General features: G+C 42.5%; 1 protein-coding gene across 7 annotated transcripts in view; it reads right to left on the bottom strand.

Annotated features, from left to right (window-relative positions):
* The window catches only part of Tcf4 (transcription factor 4), a 346,375-nt gene that overhangs the window by 164,703 nt on the left and 165,341 nt on the right, over window positions 1-16,331 (bottom strand). For all 7 annotated transcript variants that reach the window (XM_036204517.1, XM_036204520.1, XM_036204516.1 and 4 more), the window contains one exon: window positions 5,306-5,367. In XM_036204517.1, coding sequence (XP_036060410.1) covers window positions 5,306-5,367 — 62 coding nt within the window. The remainder of the gene's footprint in view (window positions 1-5,305; window positions 5,368-16,331) is intronic.

Below are 16,331 nucleotides of genomic sequence, written 5' to 3'. Positions count from 1 at the left end.
TGCGATGAAAGAAAAGATTCAGTTTCTGCTTTAGTGAGGGTTGGGTACCTTTCGAAAGTGGGTTATATTTGAACTCTGCAAAAGGATAGGCTGCTGCCTACCAACTGCCGCTTAGTGACAGAACTCAGAGCCTGCAATGTCCAAAGCCATCCTGGTCGCAAACATTCTGCCCCACTGTTCACACAGACATAGCCAAATGATCAGATCAAGATTTTGATCTCTGGTTCCATTAAGACCCCACCAAAAACACAAAACATTCACAATCACCTTCCCGACAGAGGAAGGTCAGCTACACTTGTGGAAGAAATGGCAGAAATTTAAAAAATAAAATAAAATAAACAATAAATCAACAAGTCAGTGAAGCCCAGAAGACAGTCGGCTCCAAGAACCCTGTGGTATCACTCCAGAACGTGACAGAAGCTGTACGAGCCTTTCAAGTTAGAAGGAAAGGCTTCCTTTGAATGTCATTTTCTGACTATCGTAGGCACCGAAAACGAAGCCCACAACACAGTTCACAAACACTGCTGTTCAAACGTCAGTCCCTCCAATGTTTGCCAACAGTGATGCTGGGAAAACAAACGTGAGGTCTTCCGATTTTTAACCTGCCAGGCACAAGATACTCAAGGCAAGATAAAGCAGACTCGGCCTTTGCTCTCCAGGAGTTTCTGGAGCCCTGGTGGTAGCCAATAGTTAATGAACATAAATAATGGGAAATTAGCAGAAACGTCACAAAGGGAAGGCAAAGGGCAGGGGTGGTGGAGGACATAGGAACTGCTCTCAGGAACAACACAGAGCCAAGGCTGAACCAAGTCACAAGCATTCACACACCACACCTTCTTACAAATCAAAATAGGTTTCAGCTCCACAGAGTGCAAGTAGTCATTTTCATGGCGGACTGAAAGAGTCTGTGTCTTTTTAATCTGTTTTTTTAATCTGTTTATTTTTCTATTTTAACTTTAGAGAGGGGGGGACTTTAAAAAGGACCAAAGCATTAGAATTACATCAGTTATAATGCTTTTTACACCCCCCTCATCAAATAATTAGAAGAAACCCCCATTCTTAAATCTATAATTCATTTCAGAGTCAATGACACAGTTAGTTTCAGTGAATTACAAACTGAGTTACACAAAGAAATGACTTCTTTCCAGATTTAAAGCTTCTGAAATTTAACAAGAGTCTGCTAGCTTAATTTGATACAATTTTAAGTTCATTCTATCAGTTTTCATATCTACACGTCTAACATTATCCGCACAGTCCTACATCTGAGACTGCTTGAAGGGAAGCAAGCATGGCTGAGCTCAACCTGGGCCTCAACTACTTCCTAGAGGGAAGGAGGTGTGGGCTTGACTTGTCAGTACAGGAATGCCCGAAAGAGATTTCAGCATATCACAAACTTTCAGTATCTTTGAAATGGAGGTCGTATGTAATATAGTTCCATGCCTTGAATAATCTAATTAAGGCAAGAAGTCAAAAGCTTTATCAAGGTCAGTAGGAATGACAGACAGATTTTGGAAAAAGTTCCAGTATAAGGGTACATAATTCAGCATAACATTCTCTGAAAAGGTCAATCTTAGCTGTACAGTCAATCACCTGGGGAGTTAGAAAGGCTTCAGGCCAGCTCCTGAAAACACTCACTTGACTGAACTCACTAAGCTTCCCAGCCATCATATCTCTCTCTCTCTCTCTCTCTCTCTCTCTCTCTCTCTCTCTCTCTCTCTCTCTCTCACACACACACACACACACACACACACACACACACACCTCCTAGTTTTCTATTCAGGGTGAAAACATCCACACCCAAGATTATCGATTCTGCCGACCTAATCTTGCATAAAAAAAATAGTAGAATCTGGCAAAAATGAAGTGTCTGCAAACTGATCCTATTCAGCACAGGAAAAAAGATACCAAAGGCGAGTGACTCTTTTTTTTCCTTTCTTTCTGTTATTTTCAATGTTATCCACTAGGAATTAAGTGCTGGCTCTTACAAGATTAAGGTTGGGCTAACTTGTGAAAAAGTTTATTTTCACTCATTTGTGTCTCTGTCAAACTTTCCATTATAAATTTTATTTTCTCTGCCAGTAAAAGTAATATGAGGTTGTGAGTTGGCAAGAAAAATTTAAAACTGGGGTGTGATTTCCGTACACCAATTTGATGTAAATTAGTTTCTCTGTATTTTGTGAGAGAGCCTTGAAAAGGCTCTTTTGTCTACACAATTTCCCAAGTTGCAAAAAGTCAGTATGTGTATTTCTGATAACTTCACATGGAAGTATATTGATATGCTTATTTATATTGCTGCTCATTTTTAATGAATCCAAATTAATTGATAATAAAGAACCTGATGGCTTTTTATTTTCCTGTATCAAGTTTTAGAAAACCATGTCTATTGGTATTAATATTAAATCCTTCAGAGAAACACATCCATCGCTTATGTGCGCTCTCTCGCTCTCTCTCTCTCTCTCTCTCTCACACACACACACTCACTGAATGCATATATATCACAGTGATGTATTTTTGTAACCCTAGACATCTCACAATAATAAGTAAATCCTCCAGGACAGCAGTTCACTACCTGTTGCTTACCATCACTGTTTGTGTAGGATGAGCCAAAAGCCACTGGGACTAGAATAAGCATGCTCCCACAGAACACTGCTCATCCCCTTCAGGTTCACAGGCTACATTGTTATCATATGAAAAGGCAGCTCTGCAGCTCCTGGGGCCAGGCCATGGAAAGGTTTTCTGTCCAGCATCTCACACTAACTAGCGACAGGAGAAAACAAAGGCGTCCCTCCCGGAGAGTCACTCACCTTGTTACACAGTGGGGAATCATTTCAGCTGTGATCTGCTGTTTAGACTCCAAGCCCAAGACACAGGGACTCTGCCTTTCTTTGAGATTTGTTTAGCTCAAGTCGGACACAAGGGTTCAAAGCACAATGCAGCTCAAGAGAAACCGACTCACTGAGAGACGAACTCTGGTCTGCTCTTGTCTCAAATTCCACAGAAAGCCGAAAGCCACACTATGTACACATTCTCAATCCAGGCCCTACTTCCGCACACAGGGAATTCTCAATATTTCCCTTTTATTATCCTTAAGCATCGCACTGTTTAGAGGTGGATACTACTGAGACCAAGCTGAGCACACACAGAGAGCCAGTTCTTGCAAGCCCGAAGCAGAATTAAGAGTGAAGGCTGTTCCACACTCCCAGCTAGATTCTGAAGAATCTCTCAAGAAAAGCAACAGCAGTAGTATCCCCAATATACAAAAGAATTTCCCTGGATAGGAACTAGTCGAGGTCCCGAAATGTCAGCCCTCACACACTCCAGGCAACCACCTCAGTTCCCCCCATGTCCCTCTCCGCTTCTCACCTGGTGTTTGAAAAAAAAATAATATAAGTTCAGTTTCACCCGAGGGACGTGTTCTCAAAAAAACGGAGGGAGAAGGGACTTCACACTGCACACACACTGACTCCCACGGTCTGGATGATGCTTTCCCAAGTTCAGGGGCCTCAGGCTTACTCAGCAGAGGAAATCTCTATGTCTGTGAGGAATCATGCCAATTCCTATTAGTAAGAAAGGATACAGGGACTAGGAAGCCTATTCTCTCAATGACCAGAAAAAGGGGCCCAGCGAAAAATAGCGACCCGTGCCATGACCATCTGCAAAAAGGAAGGATGTTGTTAACTTTCTTCTCCCCAAAACTCTGGCGACCTTTGCCTTGACCCTCCAAAACCAGCCTCACAGGAACCAGCTTTTCTGCAGGAACTGAGAGCTTTACACCAGAGACCCGGCTCTGCAAGGCTGGTTGCCCAGGCTATCTGCCCCGAACATGTGCACTCACATGCCAAAGATGTTTCCGTTGCACTGGAATGGCTGTAAATGTCTTTCCTGCAGAATTCTTTCCACACAAACTGCCATGGGCTACACTCCTGTAAGAGTTCTCAACCAAACGCTGTGTGGCTCATCGAAACGAATCTTTTAGATGCAGGGTATGACTGACTTGGCAACTGGGCCAGGGGAGTCAACTTTCAAAATGCAAATGTATACAGCAGGGAGGGGAGAGAAAACCCTCCAGAACCAATCCCCCAGAATTCTACCTTCATGATAGATGAGGGGTTCCATGAAGGACCCTTCTTCAATGCCCAGTTATATTACTGAAGCATGTGTGGGCTTACATTTTTTAGGGATATAATAAACAGGTTGTTTTAAAAAAAAAAATCCCAAGTGGATTTTTTTTCCTACATCATTAAAGAAACTAGGAGAGCAAGAGAGCTTAAAAGATGAAGCATCCCTCTTCTGCCTAGAAAACGAACGTCTGCTTTTTCTTTGGGTAAAGAACAAAATGGTACAAGACTTGGGATATTAAAGGGTATTAAATTTCAGTGAGAGCTTTTGAAAGCAGTTCTGTTCTCTAAAACTACAAATTAAAATGTGTGTTTTAATCACGACCAGTAATAAGACTAAAATTCAAAGAGAAAAAAAAATCTATAAAATTGGAATTGACTTGAGGGAAAGCTTCCACTTTTGCCTATAGATAGTATTTTCAGAAATGGGCTCTCCAGAGAGTTGAAAGTCGCACAGGGCATGGATACACATACAGGTGCACAAGCGTGTACATGGGTACACATGCGCATGCATACACACACACACACACACACACACACACACACACACACTATACCATTGTGCTACCCTGACATTTTATTATTTAATTAAAGTACCCTTCTTTTCTTAACTCACGCACACTTCCCTTGCGACGACTTTGCTGTTAGCCTGCTGGCCTTGACTTCTGGCCAAAAACAATCCACAAACAAAAAAAGGACAACAAATCATATTTTTGCAGACATTTTTATCTCTCAGTCTCACCCTGTTTTCACACAACATCATCTAACCCCTAAGAAAACTGTAATTTGGAGCTACCCCACCCCCCCCCCCACATCCCAGCATCTGACACACTGAGCATTTCTTGGGTGAGAAATTGTTAAGGTCTTAATTGCAAATAAACTCTTTTGATGGACCCACTTTCACTGACCTAGCTGCTTTGCAAACAGTACCACAGTACCAGGGGTACCGGCTGATGAAAAACAAGCCCGTGGATGTACTTTTGATTCCGCTGAGCTCTAAAAACAAGATGTTTGTGAGTTCTAAGCTCTGGGTTGCTTCATTCCTTAAAGACAGTCATCATCGGGAGGCTCTCTACCCTCCATGCACCTTAGTGTCACAACTGAACAGACATCACACTCCCAGCTGCTCAGCCCTCTCATTTCCCAGGTTAACTTTCAGCTCTTCCCCAACCCGGAATGGCACTTACCTGGTGGCAACCCTGCACGTTTTCTCTCCCATAAGATGAGTATGAGCCCCTTTCTGCTTTACCTGCCAAGAGAAACAATAAAACAGTATAAATCGTGCTTTTCCTTTCAAGAAAACCTCCCCTGCAGGTAACAGATATCCACTCCCCATTCCCGATGTTTACATACGTAAAGGAGGCACTACTGGCAATGTATGCAAGCAAGACAGGGAATAACACTTTCTCACTCTGGCGACAAGAAACTGGAAAAAAAATATCCTTCATTCCTATTCTTAGCCAAACTGCTCCACACTTCCAAAAACTGTCATTCCAGTGGCCTCCACTTTCTCTAACAAACAAATTGTCATCCCTTATTTTCACTTTCTTTCTCTCTCACAAAATTTGAACAATTTCATTTTTATTTACACAGCAGGCAAATGATCTATGTAATGACCCTAGCCTGGTAATTCCCATTGATTATATTGACACTTAATGGGGAGGCCAAAGCTAATCAATCACGGGCTCTCCAGATGGTGAAACTAGCTAAGACACTGTTCGAAATTCTAAGCCCCCTCCCCCCACCTCTCTCTCCTCCCTTTTGAAAACTCTCTTTCCCAGGAGTGATCCTCATCCTGATCAACGCGATGATGGCCAGAATACATGGGAAAGGGGACGTGGGAAAAATCACCTATTCTGAATCCAAGTTCAGATTCTACCAGGAGACCCAGGGGGTCCTGGGATCAGGCTTTTGAATGTCTTGTCCAGATTCCAAACTCCACATCTATCTCTAGACTGCTCAGGACAGGTAGAGAATCTATCTCACTGCAACTGAGCCCCATGAGCGGACGAACCCAAGGATACACGTTTTCCTCTGCTTAGACTTTAACAGAAACTGCATTACAAGAGGTGCAGTTGAAGCCAGCTGGCGATGTTCAAAGGTTTGCTCTAGGAAACTGACCACACCAATGGCATGGGGCTAGTGGAGCAAGCTAATGCTCAGACCCCACCCCACCCAACCCTGAAGAACACTCTCCTCAAGACTAGTGTTTTGAGGCACATTGTTCTTTATAGACAGCAGTACACTCTTCTCCTCTCCCAAAGGGGAAATTCAAAGCTTCTATTTTGAGGAGCTGAACCAACATCCTGTTAAAGTTTACAACCCCCAGATTTTCCTTTCTCCATTCAACACGAATGCCAAAAGGAACAGTAGTCATTTTCTCTTTGGGTTCAATGTCAATGTTATCAGAATAAGCCTCCTCGACAGCACACACAGAATGTGTCTTGTGGGAATTCTATCTCCGGTGTAAAGTGTGCCCTATGTCCATGTCACTATACTAACACATCCAATGGAGGATTATTTTCAAAGAGAAGTTTTGAGTCTTAGTCACCCACCCCACCCCTGTATCAACTTTTCTACTGATTTTAACAAAACTCAAACTTAGGAATGCTATACTTCTTCCACTGTGTTCCATGCAAAGTATAAAATCAATGCCTATATCAGCCTCAACTCCAGTGAAGAGAGACACCATCACACAGAGTGTCAGTCCTGCAAAAAGGAAAGGAGGAGCTCCAGTGTATGTGACTGTGCAGTCGAGCTGACCTGTGCCCGCTGCACACGTGGTCACACAGAGGTCCGGAGTCATTTGGGTCATGTAAGCTACCTTACCTTTTAACTGCTCTTTGTCACCACTACTGTAATAATAGTAACGTGACTTTTATGAGCAATATCAAAAAACACAGGTCCTTCCTTAAGCTCTTACACACAAGAAATCTTCAAGTATACCATGACATATTTGATTTGGACATGACAGTCACTGTTTAATCACTTCACGGGCAGACAGACAGGTAAGCAAACAGAAAAGATTTTTTTTTAAGTGCTTTGACCTTGTAGGAATATGAAATCTAATGTTCTGATTTTGTAATTTCCAAATATGGAATTGTAAAAATATAGGCATAAGATAAATGACCGGTTTTTGTTCCTTTTTTTTTTTTTTTTCTGAAGGAAATTACCACCTGATATTATTTCCAGAACTCAATCTCTAACAAACATAACTGAGGAGAACCATTTTCCTACCAGCATTTGTCTTGCTACATACCCACAAGCCGGGGCTACTCCTTCTGTTAGGATAATGGAAACAGGAAGAACAAACACAAGAACAGGAGAGTGAGAGAGAGATAGATAGGGTGTGGAAGAGACAGAAAGAATAGAAAAGAAGGAGCAATGGGCTAGGCAGGGAGGGGAGGAGGCCAGGGGCAGAAGGAGGAAAACATGAATTCACGCAGCAGAGAGTCCCCAAAGTACTCTTGGCTCCACGGGCCCAGCAGTCTTTACTATCATATCAGATACAGACTGCTTAATCTTAATTCTGCTTGTTAAAAAATATTTATCCAGATACAAAAATAAACCCACTGCAAATTACAAGTTGTCAGGGTTAAAAATCTACTCCTGTTTGTGTGGGGGAGGAGGAGAGAACAGCACAGACATGAATCATTCTCCCGTAATTTGAGTGTTTCCATGACATCAACGGGCACCAGTCCAGGACTCTGTCGAAGTCTGTGAGGTACCAAAGAGGCAGTGCAGCCAGCGGGAGGCTGCGAGGTGGACTATTCTTTTTCTTTCCCAAGGATTATGCTCCTTGTGAAGGTTTCATCTGTACCATCCACTTTCACCGTCAAATGGATCGCTGCGGAGATCCTGAGCAAACGCATTTCATTTTAATAGTGTGAGCCTTTAACTTTATTGCAGCTTTTTGTTCCCAAATTCATCTATAAATCTGCTCTTAGAGCCCAAAACCCTGGTAGCACAGTAATCAGGGATTGTGGACAAAGCCCCAGGACCTCTCAAGCATCAGATTTTCTTAGTTCTATCATTTTCTCAAATGATAAGAAGCAGCCATTTTAAAATGGCACCTCAGTTTCGGGGGGAAGGGGGTGTGGATCATGTTTTCATGAGGTTTGTCCATTAAAAATTAGGCATGGTCTTGATATGAATTTTCTGTTTCAAATTCACTGGAATGTTTGTTTCAAGATAATGAAACTTTGAAGCTCACTGATAAGATGTCTGAGCAGGACCCTTAAGTAACTATGTGTGTTCAGGGACACAAAGGCCCCTAAATATCTGTGTTTCCTCTATGCCAGGCATGGATTTTGTCACTTATATCAACTGGCTGGCACACAGAGCCTATTTCCTCCTCTCCCCATTATTTACCGCCCACCCTTAGCCCTACAACCACAACAGGCTCTTTGAAGGAGCTCAAGATTCCATTTCTCCAATATTTAAAAGAGAGAGCGGCGAGGAGCAAACCCTGTAAGCTCACTGCGGAGTTTTCAAGACAACCCTCCAGTCCTAGAATGCGGCAGCCGCTGCGGATATTTTTTGGCACAAAGACAACGGTGGCAGTGCCAAGCCCCATGGCTAAAACTACTCAAAAGAGGCATAAGGGTAGCATTAATCGCTCAAGTCTTTTACTGCATGGAGTACTGTTGTCCATATTTTAAAAACTAAAAGTACCCATTAGTAACATTTGTTGTATGCCTGTAATTGGGGGTGGGGGCAGGCTTGTGAACTATACATATATGAGAAACCCATCTTGTCAGGCACTTGATTCATTTTTAAATCTAAAAGGGCCAAATGTTAAATTTTGCTGCTGGTAACAATTTCCGTGCAGGAAAGGCATGGTCTGACCTGATGAAGGATGTTGAGATGGCTGAGTGAAAAAGACTGAGAGAGTCCTCTGTGCTAAGTCCAAGTGCTAAACAACGTCTCCTCTCCAGCAAGGCTCTATGTATACAAGGAACATGTAATGCTGTGTCACAATGTTGTGGGTTGTTTTTTTGGGTTTTTTTTTTTTGTTTTCTTTTTTGCTTTTCAATTAAATATGAAGAATGCTGTAAGTGAGCAGACATAGCACGTGTCAATCAGTCCTGGAGACAAAGGAGATCATCATGCAGCCTTCTTGTCTAGGACAGGTCGGTCGGTGTCTACAGCGAGCAAGTGATCCAGGAAGTCAACATAGGCTTTATTCAAATCAAGCCCATCCTATGGCTGAAATCTATCTGTAAATGTGATTGCTAAAAATGGCACCACATGGCAGTCAGTAAGGGATCTGCTTCCTTCTTTCTGTTGTTCCTGCAAACCTCGTCTCTGCAGAAAATATAAGCCATCTACAGTTTTTAAGGCCAATATTTTTGCTGACCTTGACAATAATCTTTTATCATGCTATCCCAGAAACCAGGAGGAAAATTTGTTGTTGTTGTATTTGTTGATGTTGCAATTTGGGGGCAATGCAGTTAGGAAATATCTAAAGAACCCAAATTCAATCTTTAGATAATCTATTACTTGTCATTAGACATCTGACTTTCCTTTCAACATATCACGGTATGGTATTGCAAGGGAATTGAATGGCAATGAAAATATTTCAGGAAGGAAAATGGCCTCAGAAACCCACTCTACTCACAAGGATAGCAGCATCACCTTTAGTAGATTAGTGCACCTGGGCACACACAACAGCTTAAAGCCACATGGGAAGATCCAGAGACAGACAAGACCAACTTCTCTGGGGGATGATTTCTAGCTTGGTAAGCTGAGGCATTGAACATCCCCTGATCAGCAAGAGGTCTGGGTCCTATCGGGGTACGTGGCCCCTGATTTGTAAAGGGCCTCGCTACCACTTCTATCCAGGTGGAAGATGTTTTTTTTTAACCCACCACTGAAACAGGAGCACCTGTGCAGTGGAACTCCGCCTCCTCTTGAAAGCCTTGATGAAAAATTATCTGATCCCAAAGGACAATAGCAGCCAGGCTATTTCCCTGCTAATCCTCACTCTGGGAACCGAAGAATGAGTCTTTTGTTCCTCCGCAGCAGACTAGGGAACTTATCATAAACATGCTTGACTTAGAATAAATTTCTGTTCCTGTCCCAACTCCAACCTATCTGGGCATACCCTATTAATCTGTGCTGCTTCTTCTTTAATACAGTGTAAGGGTTACTCCGTTAAGCAGTAGCTAGAATTTTCAGGGGTAATGAAAATACACACTGGTGAATACTTAGAATTCTCTCATCGACATGACTGTCTCTTCATGTCCCACCCAAGTCAGAAGAGCCGAGAGCTCACCTCACATGAGCCACTACCTACGAGGCTCTATGTACGGTATCTGACTAACCTGCACAGAAACTGGTGAGGAGGGCAGCATGAACACCATTTAACAGATGGGGAAACTGAGGCACAGAAAATTGACCAAGGCCATATAGGTCTAAGGGACAAAGCCAGGATCCAAATTCTGGCATCTGTATCTGCTTTGCTGTTGGTATTTAAACTCTAGAAAAAGAAAGTACAAATAAACCAGAGGCCAACACTGAAGTCTCTGAAATCCCAGAGCTCAAAACACTCATGAATTTGATATGAAATTAATGAAAGTGTCTTATAGGCGGTGATAATTTACATTTACATGGTGTTTTATTCCTAAAAGGTCTCTAGATACTTTATGGATGTACAAATGATACACACAGAACCTGTGACGTCTCACAATTAACTGCCACTGTCTCCATGTTAACTCAAAGCAAGTAATTAACAAAAACATGGCAGAGAACAGCGTTTGCCCACATTATCTATGTGGAGAGTATAACCATATATTAAAATACACAGAGAAAAATAAGAATAAAGACAGAACGATAACATAGGGCAACTCAGCATCACTCTCAAGTGTCTTCTATGGGGAAGCAATACTATCATGGGCCCCAGAAGTCAAATGGGAAACTAATGGTCAGGATACAGAAACTGATTCAAGCTATCTTATGATCTTCCGCCACAAAGTCAACTTACATCTTGAAGGCTCTTAGAAGCCTTGCAGTGAAGATGTTACTTAGTATGGTGTTTGGTACACCAAATGGAACATACACTCCTGCTTCTATCTTTGTTTAGTGTATTAATACAAGTCCTGACAAATTTTAAGAAGTATAGGGATGATACATATACTACAACTGTATAAGGTCAACACATGTTTGTAGTTTTCTACCAAGCAACCAGTAGAAACTTACTTTTAAAAATTTTCTATCTTACATAAATTAGTATAATATTTGAATTGTTCATTTGGTATAACTCAACAGGCTTCTGCCTCTTGTGGAAATCAGTAATCAGTACCCCCTCCTCTCCACATTGTTTTAACTAGCTGGTCAACTTTAATTATCCCTGACCCCCATATACAGGTGGCAGCATGAGTTCTATAAAACAGAAGATGACATTATCAATCAGATGTCCAAAATCTCAAGAGATGAGAGCTAGTTTCTCCTGCAGAACTTAGATAGAATACAAGTGTCTATGCACCAGCACAGTGCTATCTTCTTCCACAGACATTTAGAATTCCCAATTTCAAGTAAGTTCCACACTGCAAGAATCATAACCCTCTTCCAGAATATAAACCAATCACCCAACACTGAAGAAATCCTTCATCCCTCCTTCCAAACTGAAGACAGACAGAAGCAGAAGCTAAATGGCTGGTGTGTAGTACTATGTAGCGGTGGGGGGTAGGAATCATGAACTAGCTATTTTCCAAGAACCAACACTCCTTCAGGCATAAACTAAGGCAGTCAGCAATGGTCTGTCTATCTAGGTCTGTCTGTGGGAACCTTTGGGAAAGAGAAGCCTGGACAGCCTCTCATGGCTAAATCACCTCTTTGATTTTAGGCGAGGCACTGCCTTCAGAGTCACGTGCAATAAAATGCAACCAAGGTCAAATGTTGGACACTCTGCCCAAACTCTTGGGGGACCAGCTCTGCTTCGGCGTCTACGCCCCATTCTCCTGGAAGAACTTGCAGGGGCAGAGTGCTGTTCCGAACAGCATGAAAAGTAATTTACCTTAAATCACTGAACACACAGACGCCAGGAAGGAGTGGCATGGATTCTCGGCCCACTTTCTATATAGATGCAATCAGGGAGTGAAGAAAGGGTGCTGCTGAAGGGTGCAGGTGTGAGAAGGGGAGGGCTGGGCAGTCCCTGTACCGCAGCCCTGTCTCTACAGCATGCCACCTCCCTTAGCACTATTCGAGATGGCACTCTCTCTACACCCCCACAACCATGCCTCCAAATAATTTCACTCAGTTTACAAGGCCTAAGAGTTCTCAGGTCCCTGGCCTGAAAAAAGGCCTCCATTGAAAGCACACTTCAAGTGACCACCCTCTGAAACATCCCAAACCCCCTTCTTACTGCCTTGGGTTATTTCACAGGCACTAGAGAGCACCAGGCCAGCCAATCCTCACGTTCATTGTCTTGCATAGTGGCTGATGTACTAGCAAGTGAAAGCATATGACTTCTATGTAGTATTTTCCAAATGCAGGAAAATCTGTCATTGGAAATCACGCTAATGCCAGAGTGTGCAATTAATCAGCATAATCACGGGGATAACTTAGCTGTTTGGGGAGGTGTGTCAACTCCCTCCTTAAGGCCACTAAAGTACCACTTGAACCACCAAATAATGATTTTCTGAATCAGCAATTTGTACAAGGGTCCCCTAGAGACCCCGAGGATGAGGGGCAACCCCAGAAGCCTTCAACTTACTTCTAATGAGTGACTTACTTACCATTGGCTTTATGCACACAGAATCTCCATGCTGCTGCCTGCCCTAGTTTATATTTTATCACAATTTGAGTCTCCAAAGAGTGGGTAAAACTACAGCAATTGGGGATTTGTAGGTTCTTATAACAGACAGCTTGTGTATTGGAAATTTTGTTATATTTACTTTTTAGGAAATAATTTCTGCATAAAAATGGTAGAAAGTGCTAGAGAGATGGCCCAGTGGCCAAAACTACTGGCCGTTCCTCCAAAGGCCCTGAGTTCAATTCCTAGCACCCACATAGTGGCTCACAACCATCTGTAACTCCAGTTTCAGGAGATCTAATGCCCTCTCCTGGTCTAAGGGAACCAGCATGCAATGGTGCATAGGCAGGTATGCAGACAAAACATCCAAACACATACAATAGATTTAAAAACATAAAGAGAAAGGTAAAACTGAAGAAAAGTAGGGAGCTGGAAAGATGGCTCAGTAGTGAAGAGCACTTCCTGCTTTTCCAGAGGACCCGGGTTTGATTCTCAGCACCCACATGACACCTGTTTTTTTCAGTTCCAGAGGATCCAAAGCCTTCTCTGGCCTCCATGGGCACCAGGCACATATGTGGCCTAAGGGCATATATGAAGGTAAAACACCCAAACACATAAAATGAGTTTCTTTAAGATTTAATGAGGAAAGTATTATCCTGAAACACAGATATGAAAGCAAACAAAACTATATATATACATGTTTGTTTTGCATTCTTATATAGAAGGAAAAGAGAGGCTCAGGATGTGTGTGAGGAAAAGCAATCCTCAAATGTTTCATCTGTGATTAAGAACTCTACCAATCAAGAGGAAGATCCTTCTTAAAAACAAATTCTTGGGGCAGCTGGAGTAAGGTTCAGACCCTCCTGCCCCCTGCTCGTGTGTGTGTGTGTGTGTGTGTGTGTGTGTGTGTGTGTGTGTGTGTGTGTGCGCGCGCGTGTGCACATGCAATCCTGATATATATTCAGGTGGGCATGAGCAGAGGCCCCAGGTTGACATTGGGATGTCTTCTTCAATCTCATTTTCCACTTTAGTTTTTGAGAAGGGTTTCTCACAGAACCTGGAACTTGCCATCTCAGCTAGACCGGCCAACCAGCAAGCGACAGCAGCTGTATCACTCTGCCCCACCATGTTGAGGTATAGATGATTCCTGGCACATCTGGGTGCTGAGGACGTGAACATGGGTCTTCCTGCTAGTGCAACACTCTACTTACTCTAGCCCTGCATTTTATTCAGTTTTTCTTATTAAAATCTCATCAGCTATGGCAAACAATTTAATAGGCTCTGCAGGTGATAGGGGATGGGCTCTAACAAACCCAGCGGCCTGCTAGGTAACTAAATGGAGATTCTACCATACTCACCCTATTTGAGTCACATTTCATAGGCTCGGCAAGCTGGTACCCAGGACCCTTCAGACAACTACATCTCAAGGTCAGAGAAATCTAATTCTCTCAGCAAGTGAGGTCTTTACATTCACTCACCTCGTTCCCAAAGGGCAGTGGTTGCAAAGAAACAATCAAGTTGATTCCTCCGATAAGCCAACAGTGCACACAAGCACAGGAGCCCCAGACTTCTCTGAAGGGTATTGCTTACTAGCAAACCTGTGCCTCCAAATCACCCCTTCTCCATTCTGACCCTAGAGTGATGTCATGTTCAGATACAGATGGAGCTACAGAAACTGACCCAGGGGAATTTAAAGTTCCCATACACCCAGGACTGATCCTCTACCCAACACTCAGTGAAGGAGAGCATTTGGATCTTCTCTCTCATCAGAGAAGATGTGTGACATTTCTACCCAGACGTAAAGAAACACCATATAAATTATACTTTGTTGCCTGGAAATTTTTTTTAAAGAATTTATCAGCAAAATGTAAGGTAATTGATAGTAATAGCGTTTGCCACAGGAATCACTTTGCCTGGCTTTATTGTTTAACACTAAATAACTTAACAGTAATAATAACGGTGAACATCAAAATAAAAAGACCAAAACTCTGAGTGGACTTAAGTAAGACATATTAAAGAAACTTTTGCACTAAGTAAGCTCTAAAGAATATCTGTACATACAGGTTTGGTTGTCTATGCAGAAAAAGTACACATGTGTGCACTACATACACATGTGGTAGCCTCAATTTCAAGTTGAGTTTACAACTAACAAGAGGATGTGATTGATGTGATTGCTGGTACAGGAACAAATGCCAGTAAGCCTGCACTTAGGAGACCGAGGCAGAAGGATAGCAAGTTTGAGCAAGCATAGACCAAACTAAGAGACTACGTCTCCAACGAGTGTGTGCATGTGTGTAATTATCTTCTCCTAAACAAATCTCACATTTAATGCGATACTCAAGACTACACAAAACTAACAGGAATAGATGTGAAAATGAATATTTATATGTGAACACAATGTGAATAGGGCACACATACATAGCAATCCTATGGCATGCATATGCCTACATCTCTATACTTCTATGCTTCCTCTCCACTTATTTACATTCCCAGTTTAGATAACCAAAATATGCCCAATACGTGTAGCTACTGTACATATATATGCAAACATATCTACATACGAACATTAATAACTCCAGTTGCCTGTGTATCTGTAATGTCTGAAATGACAGCCCCTCTAGTTTTAGTACTGGAACACCACAATTAACCTATACTCTGTTGAGGAACTGAGGAAAAAAGAATCTGAATTCACAATGTATTCCAGACTGTCTAGGGAGAGGATGAAGAGCAGAAAGATTGGTAAGCACTAGAATTAGGGAAGAAGAATACTCCGTGAGCTCTTCAAAACAAGTGAATGGGTCAAAAGTACACTGTCAGGTGGACAGGGCCAGACACTATGGGACACTAGCTACCTTAAGTGAAGGGGAGGCTCGAGACACAATGTCACAAGGCAACTATTCCTGCAATGTGATATTTAAGAGAAATGCCCTGTTGGCAGAAGGATTTGGTCAAGGGAGGTCAAGGAAGGATGAAGAAGTTAAGAGAGGAAAGGGGGTTCAGGGAAATGACCCAGGAAGTAGAAGAATAGCCAAAAGAGGGGCTTCATCTCACCCAAGCACCTGGGAAACCAAATGGGTCAGTGTTTCCAGACATTCATCTTCAGATCTAGAACCTGCAAAAATTATCATCTGAATGTTCGTGGTATAAATCTGAAAAGCATGACACAGGGAAATCGTTTTTTGGAGCCCTTGTGCATGCCATGGGCCAGAAGCGGGAGGGTCTGTGACGCTGTCACTCTCAAAGTAAGCGTGACACTACTCATCAGGGAGATATGTCACAGGAATGAGGCCCAAAGCAAGAACACCTAGCAAACCTCATTGAAGGCAACGACACAGAGGGAGGACACTGGCCACCTGACGAAAGCTGTCACGAAAGGTTGCAATGAGGACTTCATGTTAGAATCCAATTATTTGGCAATATTAAATATAGCAAAAGAAATTTTTAAAATGATGCTTAAA

Source organism: Onychomys torridus, chromosome 13, assembly GCF_903995425.1.
Source record: "Onychomys torridus chromosome 13, mOncTor1.1, whole genome shotgun sequence".
Classification (NCBI taxonomy): domain Eukaryota; kingdom Metazoa; phylum Chordata; class Mammalia; order Rodentia; family Cricetidae; genus Onychomys; species Onychomys torridus.
Note: the sequence above shows the minus strand (reverse complement) of the source record. Positions and strands in the feature narration are given on the sequence as shown.